The sequence below is a fragment of the Sus scrofa genome, chromosome 13, assembly GCF_000003025.6.
Source record: "Sus scrofa isolate TJ Tabasco breed Duroc chromosome 13, Sscrofa11.1, whole genome shotgun sequence".
Lineage (NCBI taxonomy): Eukaryota > Metazoa > Chordata > Mammalia > Artiodactyla > Suidae > Sus > Sus scrofa.
In genome coordinates this window covers 10,987,284-11,005,055 of record NC_010455.5, presented here as the reverse complement: position 1 = coordinate 11,005,055, position 17,772 = coordinate 10,987,284, and the positions used below count along the sequence as shown (strand labels likewise).

The 17,772-nt window shown below is 42.8% G+C and overlaps 1 protein-coding gene across 20 annotated transcripts in view; it reads left to right on the top strand.

Moving 5' to 3' along the window:
• THRB (thyroid hormone receptor beta) overlaps positions 1-17,772 on the top strand; it is a 459,872-nt gene that overhangs the window by 355,532 nt on the left and 86,568 nt on the right. For all 20 annotated transcript variants that reach the window (XM_013981419.2, XM_021071429.1, XM_021071425.1 and 17 more), the window contains one exon: positions 9,859-10,119. In XM_013981419.2, the coding sequence (XP_013836873.2) occupies positions 9,859-10,119 (261 nt within the window). The remainder of the gene's footprint in view (positions 1-9,858; positions 10,120-17,772) is intronic.

Genomic DNA, 17,772 nt, shown 5'->3' with positions numbered 1-17,772 from the left:
CCTGAGGCTTTTGAATAAGAAAAAGGCAGACAGAAAGGGAAATAGTTTTCTCTTTGCAATTACCAGATTATTAGGGGATGATAAATATTAATTAGGACATTGTGCTAGACAATGTTAGGTGAAACCAAAAAAAGAAAACTGATTAAAAATGATTTTAAATGATTTTTAAAATTTATTTCATTAAGGTATAGTTGTTTTACAATGTTGTATTAGTTTCTGATGTACAGCAAAGTGACTCATATATATATATATTCTTTTTAATATTCTTTCCATTATGGTTTATTATAGAGTATTGAATATAGTTCCCTGTGCTATACGGTAGGACCTTGTGTTTATCCATTCTATGTGTAATAGTTTGCATCTGCTCATCCCAAACTCCCACTCCAATCCTCTCCTACCACCTGCCCGGTAGCAACCACAAGTCTGTTCTTTATGTCTGTGAGTCTATTTCATTTTGTAAATAAGTTCATTTGTATCATTTTTTAAGACTCCACATGTAAGCAATATCATATGATAATTATCTTTGCCTTACTTCACTTAGTATGATAATCTCTGGGTCCATCCATGTTACTCCAAATCCCATTATTTCATTCTTCTTCATGACTGAGTAGTATTCCATTGTATATACATACCACATCTTCATGTATGTAAATGACTATATCACAAGGTTAAAAGCAGCACATGGAGGAAGGGAAGATCATGGGAACTGTTCTGGAAATTTGAGGGTGGATGGATTGGTTCAAGAAAGTTTAAACAATGAACAAGGTCTTGAAAGTTGAATGGCATCAAACCTGTTGTGATTTATGTGTGGCGTTTGATCCATCACACTAAGCAAGCCAGGTGTGATGTTGGTCAGGCAGCCTTGATAGAAATTCTTACTCCACCACAATGTCTCTCCCACCTGCCTTGCACAGCAATCAGGAATCTAATCTTAGACATTCATTCCTGGGCCCGTGGTCTTATCCTTTCCAAGCATCCTCTTTAAATCACAGTGTCTGCTGAGAGGGGTGACTCATACCAGCATAGTGGTGTGAAGTCATTTGTCAAATCTCTTCCTCTTAGAGATGTCCTTTGAAAATGATGTTTGGAGGAGTTCCCATTGTGGCTCAGCAGAAACGAATCTGACCAGCATCCATGAGGACACAGGTTCAATCCCTGGCCTCCTTCAGTGGGTTAACGATCTGGCATTGCCGTGAGCTGTGGTGTAGGTCAAAGAGGTGGCTCGGATCTGGCGTTGCTGTGGCTGTGGTGCAGGCCAGCAGCTACAGGTCTGATAGACCCCTACCCTGGGAACCTCCATATGCCCCAGGAGCAGCCCTAAAAAAAGAAAAAGAAGAAAATGATATTTAGAAAAGACTTGAGTTTGGAGAATGGGGCAAAGGAAAGAGATAATTTTGAGTGCACGTCTGAGGAGTTAACACTAGTTACAGTGTGCCACACACGGTTCCAAGATTTTTCCACATATTAACTTATTCAATCATCACAGCAATAGAATGTTCCTATCTTAAAGATGAGGAAACTGAAATTTAGAGAAGAGAAATAACTTGGCCACAACATAAAAAATATGTTGTGTGATTGATCCACCCACTGTGGGGACTGAGCACTCAAAGGACAGCATTAGAACAGCTAGGACTTAGGAGGAGGAAGACAGATGACAAAAGGAAGGGGGGTCAAGGGGAAGTGGGAGGTCATCAAAAGCAACCTCACCTACACACCTGTTCTGTTGAGGACCAGTGGTGATGGTAGTGGTGGTGATGATAAAGGTAAGGTAGCCATATCCACTCAACGTAGAATGTTTTATTATTGGAGTTCCTATTGTGGCTCAGTGGGTTAAGAACCCAACCTAGTATCCATGAGGATGCAGGTTCAATCCCTGGCCTCAAGCAGTGGGTTAAGAATCAGGCATTGCTGCAAGCTGTGGCATTGGTCACATATACAGCTCAGATCTGGTGTTGCTGTGACTGTGGTGTAGGCTGGAAGTTGCAGCTCCAATTCGACCCCTGGCTGGGAACTTCCATGTGCCACAGGTGCAGCCCTAAAAAGAAAAAAAAAAGTTTTATTAGTAAAAGTAACATTTTGTTTTATTAATGGTATTTTTCCCTTTGGATAGAAAGAGATAGTTGTGGCCATGAATGTGATATAGATTAGGTAGTTACAGCAATATGTACTGTGAATAGCCTGTAATTATTAAATACATTCACATACATTCCTTCATTTGAGCCTTAGAAAAATCCCATGAGCAGTATTAATGTTTTATTTGTTTATTTTTAAGGGCTGCACCTGCGGCATATGGAAGTTGCCAGGCTAGGGGTTGAATCGGAGCTGCAGCAGCCAACCTATGCCACAGCCACAGCAACTCAGGATCTGAGTCACATCTGCCACCACAGCTCACAGCAATCCCAGATCCTTAACCCACTGAGTGAGGCCAGGGATCACACCCTCATCCTCATGGATCCTAGTTGAGTTGGTTACTGCTGAGCCACAAGGGGAACTCCCCTCGTGAGCAGTATTACATTGTCCTTTTACAAATGAAAAATGAGACTCAGAGACAGGAAGTGATCTCCAAAGACTAGACCCTTCAGCTGTTCCAGAGAAGGATTGGGACTCAGATCTCCCAAACTCCTCCCCTCCTCCCCTTCACCAAGATGTACCTGGGTCCAGTCCATCAGGTTTTTCATTTTCAGTTATCTTCCCGGAAATATGCAACCTTGACAGGTTCTTGAAAGAGGGGAGATCTAACCTTCCTATAAAAGGGAGAGGGGAGTTCCTGTTGGGGCGCAGTGGTTAACGAATCCGACTAGGAACCATGAGGTTGCGGGTTCGGTCCCTGCCCTTGCTCAGTGGGTTAAGGATCCGGCGTTGCCGTGAGCTGTGGTGTAGGTTGCAGACGCGGCTCGGATCCCGCGTTGCTGTGGCTCTGGTGTAGGCCGGTGGCTATGGCTCCGATTCGACCCCTAGCCTGGGAACCTCCATATGCCGCGGGAGCGGCCCAAGAAATAGCAACAACAACAACAACAACAAAGACAAAAAGACCAAAAAAAATAATAATAATAATAAAAAAAAGGGAGAGGAAGTTGGATCCTGGTCACTTTCTTGGTACAGTAGGAGGCGGTTGTATAAGGATTGGGACAGGAGCAGCTCAGGCACAGGAGGAGCTTCACCAAAGACCCTGCGGTGGGAATGTGCTTCCCAGCTTAGAAGCCACACGGCCAGAAGACAGAGTGCAAGGCTGGTAAAGCCCACAGAGCCCGGCAGGCCCCAGTAAGGCCAGAGGACTTCATTCCAGTATTGATGGGAAGTCACCTGAAGATTGTGAATCAGCAGAGAAATCCTCTCTGATGAATGTTTTCAAAAACTCAGTCTGGCTGCTGAGTGGACCATGGATTGAAGGTGGCTGAGAGTGAAAGCGAGGACCAGTTGTAACTGTAAATGAGTAATTGGGAAAATTGAATAAGACGATAATCATAGTTTAGAAAGAATTTTCACAGTATTCCTCACATGGTAGCTATTAATAGGTCAAGAATGACTCACAAAACTAAGGCAAACAATGAGAATATCACTTAATGATACAGAAAACATAAAAGAGCAGATGAAGTGTGTCCCGAATTTCCGTTTCCTTGTCCGTCAAGCAGTGTGACACTGTGTACTTTCCAGGATGTTTATGAAGATAAGTTAAAGCATCCAGCTCCATACCTGGCCCCTAGTAAATGCTCAGCCAAATATGAGTCTCCTGTTCTACATGACTCCACAAATAAAAGTTGGTTGATATGTACAGAGTTAACAAGCCTAAAACTTTTTTTTTTTTGGTCTTTTTTTTTAGGGCCCCACCCGCAGCATATGGAAGTTCCCAGGCTAGAGGTCTAATTGGAGCTGCAGGTGCCAGCCTACACCACAGTCACAGCAATGTGGGATCCAAGCCATTTCTGCAACCTACCCCACAGCTCACAGCAACACTGGATCCTTAACCCATTGAGTGGAACCAGGAATCCAACTCGCCTCCTCATGGATACTAACTAGTCAGATTCACTACTGCTGAGCCACAACAGGAAGTCTCAACAAGCCTAAAACTTATGGGTTGTAGTAAAAAATTTAAGTGGACTCAGAGACATTATATTTAATGGCCTGATGCTGTACAATGATAATTCTACATGCTCCCTGAGTTTGCAGAGCATATTATATACACATCTCCTGAATACAGAGTATGGTTTGGGGTTTCAGTGCCTTGTATTGATGGCCTTTTAGTGCAAACTAAACACTCCTAAATGGTGCCATGGGATCCCAGCCTACTTCCCTGAGCCTTTCTGGCACTTTGCTGTAATCCTGTTTCTTTTGACTTAGCACATTTCTGAGGCATCAGCTTGCTTTTGTGTCCGAAAACACCTGAATATTTTCATGTAATTTTTTCGTTTTTTAAAATTGTATTGAAGTATAGTTGATTAACAAAGTTGTGATCATTTCTGCTGCACAACAAAATGATTCAGCTTTACATATACTCATACCCATCTCTTTCAGATTCTTTCCCCATATAGCTTATCACAGAATGTTGGGTAGAGCTCCCTGTGCTATACACCGGGTCCCTGATGGCCAGTCATACCATATACCTCAGTGGGCATATGCCAACCTCAAACCGCCAGTTCACCCCTCCTCCGCACCCGTCCCCTTCGGTAACCATCAGTTTGTTTTCAAAGTCTGTGAGTCTGTTTCTGCTCTGCTAGTAAGTTCATGTGTATCTTTTTCATTTTAGATTCCACATATAAGTGATATGATTTCTGTCTTTCTCCCCTTTTTGATGAACAGATTTGTTTTCTGTCATCTTTAGTGAAATTTCCAGAGATAGTATATGGGAGTTATGTTAATGGGATTTATGTTTGTTTCTTTTTGCAACAGAACTCTTTCCATCAATGTTGGATCACCCAGGCCACTAGATTTATTTATCTACCACAAACTCAGTCATTCAAATCTAAACTCCATCGACACACACAGGCCAATGTGTGTCCAATTGTGTTAGTAGCAGTTAACACGTCCCTTTCTAGTTATGTTCTTTGATCCTACTTATTTATTAATTTGCCTTATATCTGACAAGTTAAATTGATCAACTGTCGATGTCTAGAAGATGAAATATTAAAAGCCAGATGTTAGCTGGGATCCATTAAGGAAATCATACTTCATGTGAATAACAAGATATGTTCCTTTCCAAAATCTCCCTTTAAAAAAAAAAAAAGTATTTCTGCTACTGTACACATGAACCAGATAGTCCCAAAACAACAGGCTTTTTGAAAGGTTGTTTATTTACATCCATGCCTGCAATCTACAAGGTAACATCCAATTAATATCTAACTTTTAATGTTTTGAGCAGTAGATCCCAAAACAACTGATGAATGTTTTAATTATAATGCCAATTTAGTCCAGGGCTGTGTAAAACATTAGAGTTTGAGATGAAGACTGCCAATAATTTGTTTCCTTACCTTAGATTTCCTTAACCCCGTGGACCTCAAACTCTATTGCGTATTAGAACCATCTGATTTATTTTACAGCCTAGTACGGGGACTGGCAAATAACAATTATTGAGCCAAGTCTAGCACCCAGTCTACTTTTGTACCAAGGAGCTAAGTAAATGTAAGATATTTACATTTTAAAGGGGTGTTTAAAAAAAATAAGGGCATTCCTGTTGTGGCTTAGTAGGTTAAGGACCAGACATTGTCTCTGTGAGGATGCAGGTTTGATCCCTGGCCTTGATCAGTGGGTTGAGGATCCGATTGCAAATGCAGCTTGGATCTGATATTGCTGTGGCTGTGACATAGAGCTTAGTTGCAGCTCCATTTTGACCCCTGGCCCCAAGGAACTTCCATATGCCCCAGGTGTGACCATGAAAGAAAAAGAAAAAGAAGAAAGAAGGAAAGAAGGAAAGAAGGAAAGAAGGAAAGAAAGAAAGAAAGAAAGAAAGAAAGAAAGAAAGAAAGAAAGAAAGAAAGAAAGAAGGAAGGCAGGCAGGCAGGCAGAGAAAGAAAGCGAAAGAAAGAAAGAAAGAAAGAAAGAAAGAAAGAAAGAAAGAAAGAAAGAAAGAAAGAAAGAAAGAAAGAAAGAAAGAAAGAAAGAGAAAGAAAGAAAGAAAAGATGAAAACATAGGTAGTAAGATGTGACAAAGACTGTATTTGGCCAGCACAGCCTAAAATATTTACTCTGTAACCCTTTACCAACGTTTGTCAATCCCTGGCCTGGTGTATGGTCAGTTTTTTAAAAATGTTTTATTAGTACTTGAAAACAGTCTTCTGCATTGAGTGCTATGTTCTTTAAACCCTTTAGATGCTTTGCTAATTTTTTGTTCAAATTTTTCGTATTGTTATTGATATTGTTTTGCTTGCTCTATCAAATATTGAAAAAGGTATATTAAAATCTGCTATAATAATAATAAAAAGAACCATCTGAGAACTTGGTGACTATACAGATGCCCAGGCCCCCTCCTGCTTCATAAGTCTGCTTCCTTTAATAATGCCTCATGTGACTGATTCTCCCCAAAACTTGAGAATCACTGATTTAATCTTTTGGGATCTTTAACCTCTCTAAGAAGAAATGTCTCATTGGTTTGAGTTTTGGAGGAGCCAAAGGAAAAGAGCATTCAACATAGAAATAGTGGGAAATCCCTGGAAACCATCATTGCCCAGCCAACATGGAGGAAACATAGCCCACAGCATCCCCCAGCAGGCAGAACGTGAGGAGTCTGGCATGGTGTTTCATCTCTCCTTGGGAGTGGAATAGGAATTCTCTGTGCCCTCTCTTCTTGGGGGGATAAGAATTAAGACCCCTCCTTCAATAAATCCCTCTTGAGTTTTCCCATGACCCAACCAAGACTTCCTGGTCCCCAGATTTCCCAACAGCACCCCAACCAATAAACCTTCCAGTTAGGCAACTGAATAGCATCATCATGAAAGTCATTATAGGCAGTAATTACGAGCTCATAAATGCCTCCCATGAATGAAACCCTTTCCCAAACCACCTCAGCTTCTTTTCTCAGGAAAATGGAAGCCAATCCTATCCCCTGCCTCACCCCCCAAAATAACCTTTCTTGCTTTGAAGAAATCCCTGAGCAAGCTTTAAGGGGCTGTGCTTTAGGGGGACTCTCCTCTTGGCTGGAGCCCCTTCCAGCATCTCATCCATTGCTCCCTTCACTGGGGAGCAAGTGACTCCCCCTTTGGGCTGTATTTCTTCATTTCTGTTCAGGCAGAGGAATGAATATCAAATTTTAAGAATTTCCTCAGAAGTTTCCATCAGGGCACAGTGGAAATGAATCTGACTAGGAACCATGAGGTCGTGGGTTCGATCCCTGGCCTCTCTCAGTGGGTTAAGGATCTGGCATTGCCATGAGCTGTGGTGTAGGTCGCCGATGCAGTTCGGATCCTGCGTTGCTGTGGCTGTGATGTAGGCTGGCACTGGTAGCTCTGATTGGACCCCTAGCGTGGGAACCTCCATATGCCATGGGTGCAGCCCTAAAAAAAAGAAAAAAATTTTCCTCAGAAAAATCCAGTGTTGGAGGTTCTACAAAATACTGTGATAACTTCAGTATTACTTCAAATGGAGCGTTACACAGAGCAATTTACCAATGATTTAGAGTCCATGAAAATAGAGCAGACATCACAGAAACGGGCATGAGGAAGAAGGCTTCTCCCATCTGCGGAAAAAGGATGAAATTCTCTGAGCCCAGAGTTAACCCTTGCATTCAATGGCTTCATGTTTAGCTCATGAAAACCTTGAACCCTCACGGATAAATGAGCACAATCTCCAAGATCGTAATCTGTTGTTTTCTTTTCATGGAAAATGACAATACGTGCCTCTAGTGGCACCAGTTGCTGGCACGGTCAGGTCCACACCTCTTTGATTCACCATTGGAACAGTGCCAAATACACTGAGGACAAAGAACCCATGTCTTTTTAACTCACCTCACATGCAACGCTCGGCACAGCCCTTTGCATAGAGTGAATGTTCAGGGCTCCTCTCAGATTAAGATCAAATGTTCCATCCAAAAGCATTGTATGATTTTTTAATTATTTATCTTTGGCCACGCCAGTGGCATGTGGAAGTTCCAGGTCTGGGAGTCGAACCAGGGCCAGAGCAGCAACCCGAGCCACAGTAGTGACAAGGCTGAATCTTTAACCCACTGAGCCACCAGGGAACTCCTGTATGATTTTTTTTTAAGGCGATCATTGCTTTCTGGCCAAGTTTGGGTGTTTCAAGCTGCAGTTTTGCATTTATTGAAACAGAGAAAACACTCATTGATTATTGCTATATATGTATAGTTGTTTACAGTCTTCTCCTGTACTAGAAAGAAACTGTATGGGTCTTGGGGTTTCTACACAGTAACCCCAAGACCAGGAAAGGCAGATGCAGCTTCCAAAAGGGGCTGAGAGCACATGACACCTTTAGAGAAACCACCCTAACCAACATCCCTAAAGATGCCTGGCAGCTTCCAGAGGGGGCTTATGAAAACCTAAAGCATGTTTAACCCTTGCATTAATTAATTTAAAATTTATTTTAAATGTTTGCAAAGCAGCTTTAAACTCCCAGTACTCTGCACAGAGCAGGATGGACTTGAATCTCCACTGTGGATATTTACAGTTCTTTGGCCATTTCAGCATACAAGAAAATTCACTTACGAAGTACATAGCGTTTTAATCACTGCCTAGAATCACTTTAAATGTAGAACTCTATTCATGCTATATTTTTTTCACTTTGACAGACAGTAGCCTAAAACTTTCTAAAACTATGGATGACCAGATGGATTATGTTTTTTACTCTAAATGCATCTATGTATTATACTATATATAGTATATATAATGTGTATTGTACTATATAGTATAATATATAGTATATATATATATATATATATAAGCTTGCTCCATTTTACTCTCTACTTTATATCCTCGTTCCATAAAGATATTCAAGGAGGTAAATTTACCACCAGGGAAGGTTAGTACGAGAAGATTTGCATTATATTTTTATAGTTTTTCCCATTTTCTAGAGAGCAGAGCTGAAAGTCCCTATAAGTTGAATAGAGAAAACAAGGTAACATGCATAAGTCATTGTGCATGATTGGATGTAGTTCTGTGTGCTGTACAGTAGGACTCCATTACTTATCCATTCTTTTTTTTTTTTTTAACTGTCAGTGCATCCACCAAAGAGACCTGGGGTTTTTCCGTTCCATCGTTAGAGCTATTAGTTCACCCCACCACCCACCACTCTCTGATCTATTTGGGATGACGTTGAAACCATCAACAGAATTTCTCACTTCTCGTGGAAGATCCAGCCCTCTGAGTTAGGTTGTCAGGAGAGGAAGGTGACAAGGAGAACAGAGTTGTCACTCTTGCCGCCACGTGGCATGTCCCACTTACGGAACAGAGTGCCTCTCAGGTCAGCCCGTGATAACACCCAAGTCAAACCAGGCCGAATCCTGGACGTTTTATGTCCTAAGGATCTGAAAAGTGTTCATGGCCAGCCCTGACCCTCGAGACCTCAAATGGTCATCTAAGCAGTAACATCAGTTGATGTAAACTTGCTCCCGGGCCATTGTCTCTGGGAGCGGGCCTGGTGAAAGTGCAGCCTCCCCATGGAGAAGCCGATGCCTTTTTAGGCACCGAACATCAGGGGGGAGGTATTGATCTCTCCAACAGGCCATCCAGCAACGGTGGCTCCGTGCCCCAGGCTGACACACTCTGCATCTTGTCCCTGCTGTCCGAGGAGGGGTACGTGCACGCTGTCAGCGCCCCCTCCCCAAATCGAGAAACAACCTGCTTGCCGCAACTCTTCGTCTCATCCCAGTCTTGATAATGCCAACAGCGTGTCATCTCGTGTTTTTCAACCCTCCAGAAAATGGCCTTCCAGCCTGGGACAAGCCGAAGCATTGTCCAGACGGCGAGCAGGACTGGAAGCTAGTGGGGATGTCTGACGCCTGCCTGCAGAGGAAGACCTACCCTGAGAGGCGCAGCACGTTGAAAAATGAACAGTCGTCACCGCACCTCATCCAGGCCACCTGGACCAGCTCGATTCTCCATCTGGACCACGACGATGTGAATGATCAGAGTGTCCCCGGTGCCCAGACCTTCCAAACGGAAGAGAAGAAATGTAAAGGTAACCAGGTCTTGTTATTAAGCTGTATCCAGTGTTGCAGCCAGGTAAATCACTTGCTCTTGGCAGTGTGTTCTGGGTCTCCACTCATTCCATGGATGCTGTCTCTGTGCTTTCCCGGGCTGCTCTTCCAAAGTTTCTTTATCCCCAGATCCTCTTTGAAATGTAAATAAATAGGCAGGTTCCAAAGGAAAGCAGTTCACTTCTTTTGCAAGTTGGATTGGTGCCCTTGGGGAGAAGACATTTTTTATTTCTCTAATTAGCCGGAGAGTTGTTCGTTGGGCTTTAATTCTGTATTCAAACCTGAGTAGAAACAGACATTGCTATCGTTACATAACTACTTGCTTTGAAGTGTGTGCATGTGTGTCTGTGTGTGTGTGTCCACGTGTGCACGCGCGTACATGACTTTTCCCAATTGTGCCAGTAGCTAATGGGATCTCAGAGTCTACGTTTAACCTACATAGACAATTCATGTTCAAAAGAGAGGTTTGAAGTTGTTTTCTTTTACTCATTAAGTCCTGTGTCATCATCCTGAAAGGCAAGATTATGGTGTTAGAGGGTTGTCACCTCATAAAAAATGTTAAACTGGCCTAAGTTCCTGATTGCATTAGATTTAACTGGTCTTTACCTCAGGTCGCCTTCACCCTGACAGATGTCTTTGTGCTGATCGCTTTATGGTCTTAGGGCTCCCCAAAATCTTGGCTTCTTAAATCAATTGGCGTCTTTCAATGTCCAGGTTCATGTGACTTCCCTACTCTTTTTCAATTTAGTTTTTTTTTAATGCAAAATCTTTTTCCATTTTCTTTAAAAACTTTGACTCCTGATGAAGTTCTTTTCTGGAAGTATAATTGATTTACAATGTTATGTTAGCATGATAAAGTTTTAAATGGTGTATTTGAGGAGTTCCTTGGTGGCCTAGTGGGTTTAAGGACATGGCATTGTCACTGCTGTGGCTCAAGTTCAATCACTTGCCCAAGAACTTCAACAAGCCATGGGTATGGCCAAATAATAATAATAGATAAATAAATAAATGGTATATTTGAAAGCGCCCAACCACATGGCAAGATACGTTAATGGAAGCTTGTAAAGACTCTTGTATATAAGCCATGAAGGACTTTTGCAAACTTTTCTAACTTGAACATAAACATAAGACTATATTCATCCCTCTCAAAAAACTGCTGGTCCTTTAACTTTTCTGAAAACACTTCCAAAGCTCCTTGGAACCAGCCACCAGTTGACCTGGGAAGCTGAGTGTGCAGATTATTTCATATGGAAATAGGATTATTGAAACAAATAATAAAATAGACATATGAGCTCTGATTTGAAGGCAGTCAAAACTACCCATGTTCTCAGAGTTCCCATCATGGCTCAGCAGAAACAATCTGACTAGCATCCATGAGGACGCAGGTTCGATCCCTGGCCTCACTCAGTGGGTTAAGGATCCAGCGTGCCTTTGAGCTGTGGTGTAGGTCAAAGATTTGGCTCAGATCTGGCATGGCTGTGGCTGTGGTTTAGGCCAGCAGCTGAAACTCTGATTAGACCCCTAGCCTGGGAACTTACATATGCTACGGGTGTGGCCCTAAAAAAAAAAAAAAAAAAAGTGAAAATCGTGTATTTAAGCACTTAGCTAGCATAGTACCTCTTACAGGGCTCACCAAATGGCAGCTTCATTCTTACTGTGATTGTTATTATTAGCTATGCATCTTTAAATTACAAGCTGTGCTATGTGTCTGGTTAGGGACAGAGAAAGAGACCAGGACAGTTGAGTGGGGGGTAGGGTGTGACGTTTCAGGGAGGTTAGACAAGATAATCCATTTTGCATTCATTCAGCTGTCTTTGGCTGAAAGGCAGAGAATTGTTTAATAAAAAAAATATATTGGAGTTCCCGTCGTGGCGCAGTGGTTAACGAATCCGACTAGGAACCATGAGGTTGCGGGTTCGATCCCTGCCCTTGCTCAGTGGGTTAACGATCCGGCGTTGCCGTGAGCTGTGGTGTAGGTTGCAGACGCGGCTCGGATCCCGCGTTGCTGTGGCTCTGGCGTAGGCCGGTGGCTACAGCTCCGATTCGACCCCTAGCCTGGGAACCTCCATATGCCGCGGGAGCGGCCCAAGAAATAGCAACAACAACAACAACAACAAAAAAGACAAAAGACAAAAAAATATATATATATATATAATTAAATTAATAAAGTCCTTCCTCCAGATTCTAGCTTTAAAAGGAAAACAGCGAAGATCAACCCATCTGAAGTTTCCAGAGCAACCACCAGGTTTCACCTTGGCGTGAACGTGAGGCAATGCCTTGGTTCAACACAAAGATGCCACAAAGAGTGTACATTGTCATGGCACAAACCTTGTAAATTGAGTTTCACTCATTCCCTATGTATTGGGGGAGGTGTGGGTGAAGACAAGGCAACAACTAGGTCAGTTGCTTTTCTTTTTGAAATTGGTTCCTCTCCATCTGCTCTGCTTGCCTGCTGCCTTCTGATAGTCACTGTGGGAAGAGCTCTCTTTTGATATCCATCCATGCTAGGCATTGATTTCCTGGCTCTGTCTAGCCCCCAGGCATGATTGACAACTCATTCCTGGGCTATGGTTCCATGCCTGCATCCCATCCATGTCTGTTAAGTGCCCACTATGTGTAGGACATTGTCCTTGAGGTCCTCAAAGAAATAGCAGCATGACCAAAACTACATCCAGGCATCCCCATTTTGAGGACCCCAAATGGAATTAATAAGAACAGAATGACCCTTAAAAGAGACAAAAAGTTCAGGAGCTGCAATGGGGGAGCCAAAAAAAAACCAAAAACCAAAAAACAAACAAACAAAAAAAACAGACTTTTTGAGGTTGTGCAAAAGCCCATCTCCCAAATCAGGCACCTAGCCAGTGCACCTCTCAGTGTGGTCTGTGGTTGGGTGCATTTCTGCAAACTGTTACTTGCTCCCCCTCTTTATTGGTACAAGTATTGGAACCGAGAGTAAGCTTTAGAAACTGTGATAGCCAAAGAGCATTGCCACTGGCATTCAGATGCGTGCTCATCGGATTCATCTTCCGGAACAGGATGGTAGTTCAGATGGATATTATCAAACTCACCTGGTTAGTCATACAGAGCGAGAGCTAGGTAAAGTCTTGTGCAGCAGAAGCAAGCATTGAGCCGTGTACACTGGATATTTTTTAAATGGTCTTTCGCTTCAAAGTGTTTGAGATTTACTGATGCGTGCTTGATAGTATTCTTACTGTTTTTCTTTAGGCTTATTTTGGGGACATACTTAATGTCTTGCTTTCCATTTTGCCCAAATAGTGCTTTTATCTTCATCTGCGTATACAGGTGCTCCTGCATGCTAAGTGCTAAGGAAATTAGTTGACAGCTCATTCAAATAAAACGATAGTCCTGGAGTCCTTACATTCTGCTGCAGACCCAACAATTCAAGTCTTCCCTAGTACAAGAGGTTATTTCCAACCAGAAGCAGGTGACCCCGTTCCATTCCCCCAAGCCACCTTTCTACACCTCCCTCGAGTTTTTGCCTCAATTTGAACGGATTGCTCAGCCATGGGGACCACAACCCCCTCCGGTCCACCTCCCTCCTTCCCAGAGTCTAAGATGATGCTCCAAGTTCACCAACCAGTGGCACTATTGGCACTTGGACCTTCTTAGAAATGCAGAATCTCAGACCCCATCCCCAGACTACGAGTCAGAAGGTCTGGGAAGGGGCCCAGGAATCTGTGTTTTACCAGTTCCCTGAGGAATTCAGTAAGACTTGAGTATGGGGAAATTCCAGAGAATACTAACAAGTGCTTAGTACTAGTAAAGGAAAGTGTCTGCCACCTAGTGGACACTTGGGAATGTGCACCTTAAAACCTTCTCTTGAGTGCACCTGGGGAACTACCTAAGTCTTTCCGTACTTGATTGGTCCTTTCCTGAGGCCTGGCTTATCTTTGTTTTATTATTTACTTATTTTTTATTACTATTATTATTATTATTATTATTATTATTAACTATAGTTGATTTACAATGTTTCGTTAAGTTCTGTTGTACAGCAAAGTGACCCAATTTCCCTGTGCTGTACAGTAAGATCCCCTTGCTCATCCATTCCAAATATCTTAATTGCCACCTGGGTGTTCTTCTTAATCACTCGGCCTAGTAACATCCCTTTGGGATTTGAACCCTTCTGAGAGTCCACTCTATTTGACTGGAGCCCTGCTCCTCCTCCATGTTCTTTTAGGGCTTCTCCACTGAGCCCTCTTATGCCCCCCTGAGCTTCTCTCCAGAAACCACAGGCCCCACCAACCCCACAAGGATGGGTCCTAGACAGGTGCATGCACCCCCGTACTGGATCTTGCCAGCCCTGCTGAACCCAGACCTTCAGACCCCCAGACTGGGATGTTTGCCCTTAATGTCAGTCGGAGACCTTCCTGAAACACTGGAACCTGGTGGGAGAAACAAGGACCCATCTCCCTGGTTGTATCAGAAAAAAGATAGGAGCAACCCAGTGATCTCACTGAATTTTCTCTGTAGGTCTGCTCTGTGTGTAATACCGAGAGAAGTGAATCTCAGATACCCAGGAAGACAAGAAAAGACAGTCAGAAAAGACAGTCAAAATCATTTTACTAAAAAGTTATTTTCTCTCACTGCAAAAGCCTCCCATGTACATAAAAAAGTGAAAAATTTCCAAAAGTTCAACAGAAATAACTTTAAAAAAATCATTTCTGGGAGTTCCTGCTGTGGCTCAGTGGTAACAAACCTAACTAATATCCATGAGGATGTGGGTTCCATCCCTGGCCCTGCTCAGTGGGCTAAGCATCTGGAGTTGCAACGAGCTGTGGTGTAGGTCACAGATGCAACTCGGATCTGGCGTTGCTGTGGCTGCAATGTAGGCTGGCAGCTGCAGCTCTGATTTGACCCCAGCCTGAGAACTTCCATATGCTGTAGATGCAGCCCTAACATTCTTTTTAAAAAAATAATTATTTAAATAAAATAAATTTTAAAAATTATTTGTAATTCTATCCTCTAAGGGCAAGCAGTGTTAAAATCTTTATTATAGTTCAATCTTTTTTCTGTGCATATCTGTTTTTTACAAAGTTGGAATCATACTAGGCATATCATTTTTAACCAGCTGTTAATGCCTAACAATATATCATGAACCTATTCTCTTGTCCTTAAATATCCTTCTGAGTCCTGACTTTTATTGGCTATAGATTATTTTTGCTTATAGATATCCTATAATTTTTTAAACTAGTCCCCAAGATGCAGACCAGTTAAAGTAATTTTTAAAACAATATCTTATGTCAGCAAAGAAGCAGACTGTTCACTCATAAGGAGGAAAAAAAATAAATAGATGATGAATTTTAAATGATGTACAGTTCTCATACACTGAAATAACAAAGGGTCCTAAGAATGAGAGACGTGAGGTCAAGTCATTGTGTGCGTCATGATCCTTCAAGGTAGACGTTCACATTTTCAGCAGAGGATCACTAGCTTTGACCTTAAGTAAAATGCAAGGAACTCTTCAGGTAAATGAGTATCTTAGAAGGTGGAGGATTGGAGTTCCCATTGTGGCTCAGCAGTAATGAATCCGACTAGTATCCATGAGGACGCGGGTTTGATCCCTGGCTTTGCTCAGTGGGTTAAGGATCCAGCATTGCCCCAAGCTGTGGTGTAGGTCAAAGAGGTGGCTCAGATCTGGTGTTGCTGTGGCTGTGGTGTAGGCCGGCAGAGGTAGCTCGGATTTGACCCTTAACCTGGGAACCTCCATGTGCCACGGGTACAGCCCTAAAATGAAAAATTTTTTAAAAGGTGGAAGATTAAAAAGTTTGAGCCCTTCTACCAGTAGACCGTCTGCTCCATCCATCTCCGCTCTCCTCTCTGGCCCTGCTCCCCATACATCAGGGAGTGTCGTCCCAGCTGAGAGCACCCGGTGATTCAAACACCTCAAGGGCGCTAGGGAGCCTCAGTGGTCAACAGGAGACTAAGTGCTCTCCACCAGCTTCTGACACATGCTAGAGAATTCTGAGATGTGATACTTCAAAGGCAGGAAAGCACACCCATAAGCAGCCCAAGGCAGGCAGAAATAGAAGAGCTAGAAAAGAAAGAAAAGCCATCAGCCAGAGTGCAATGGGGGTGGTGGAGGGGGAGAAAGCAGGAGCAGCAATGGCAAAGGAAGGCAGACTCAGAATCCAAAGCTCTGCTCCGCCCAATCACAGTTTTCATTGAGGTGCAGCTTGGAGCCGTGTGGGGACCACAGGCTTTGTGAGGCCAATTTCGTAGCATCTGTTTTAACATAAAATGCAGATGTACTTTGGTCTAGCTGTCCTTCTTAAAATATTCTGTCCCCTATAGAGGTCGAGTTATGGCTCAGTGGTAATGGACTGAACTACAGGTAATGCCCTTGTCCTAGTAGTATCCATGAGGACATGGGTTCCATCCCTGGCCTTGCTCAGTGGGTTAAGGATCCAGCATAGCCATGAGCTGTGGTGTAGGCGGGCGGCTGCGGCTCCTATTTGACCCCCAGCCTGGAAGCTTCCGTATGCCACAGGAGTGGCCCTAAAAAGACAAAAAAAAAATATCTGTCCCCTAGAAATAGTCACACGTGGGCACAAAGATCTGTGTTCAGAAGTTTTCTTTGCACTTTTGTTATTTTTACTGAAAGACTGGTAACAATCCAGATGTCCATCCATGGAGAATGTTTGAAAAAATTACAGTATATCTAAGGCTTCCACTAGAAAACAGATTTTTTTAAAGGAGCAGTTTTAGGAAAAGTTAATAAGGAAGAACCATTTATTAAGTATAGCATGATCCCATGTAGAGGGGTTTTTGTATTTTCTAACTAGAGTATAGTTGATTTACAGTGTTGTGTCCATATAGAGTTTTAAAAGTCTATAGAGTTCACTGGTGGCCTAGTGGTTAAGGATGGGCATTGTCACTGCTGTGGCACAGGTTGGGTCTCTGGCGTAAAGCTTGCTGTGGGCACAGCCAAATGACTTAAAAAGTCTATAGTTGTGTGTGCACAAATGTGCATAAAAAAATGTCCCCAGATACACATCACCCTTTAGTAGATACCTTAGAAAGGAAAGAGTGGAATAAAGGAGGATGCTATTATTAACTTGATATAGAACAATATTCAACATTTTTTTACAATAAGAATGCACGAATGGGAGTTCCCGCAGTGGCACAGCAGGTTAAGGATCCGGAACCATCTCTGCGGCAGCTCAGGTTGCTGCTCAGGCCCAGGTTCAATCCCCTGACAGGTGCAGTGGGTTAATGATCTGACTTATCTCTGTGGAGGTGCTGATTCAACCCCAGCCTGCTCCAGCATTGCTCCAGCTGTAGCATAGGTTGCAGCTGTAGCTCAGATTCGATCCCTGTCCAGGAACTTCCATTAAGCCAAGAGTGCGGCCAAAAAAAAAAAAAGTGCATTAATGAATAACCTCTGCAGTTCTTTTTTTTAAATATTAATATCCTATGCTTTATAGTCAGTCAGGCTTAGGTTGACTTCTGTCTCTTTCATTCCCCAACTCAGGGCAAATTTTTTAACTTCTCTGACTCCGAGTCCACTTAATTTTAAATGAGGTAATATCACCCAATTTTCAGATTGGTTGTAAAGATGAAAGATAATGTATGTAAAGCATAGTGCCTGTCACATGGTAGAGACTCAGTGATAA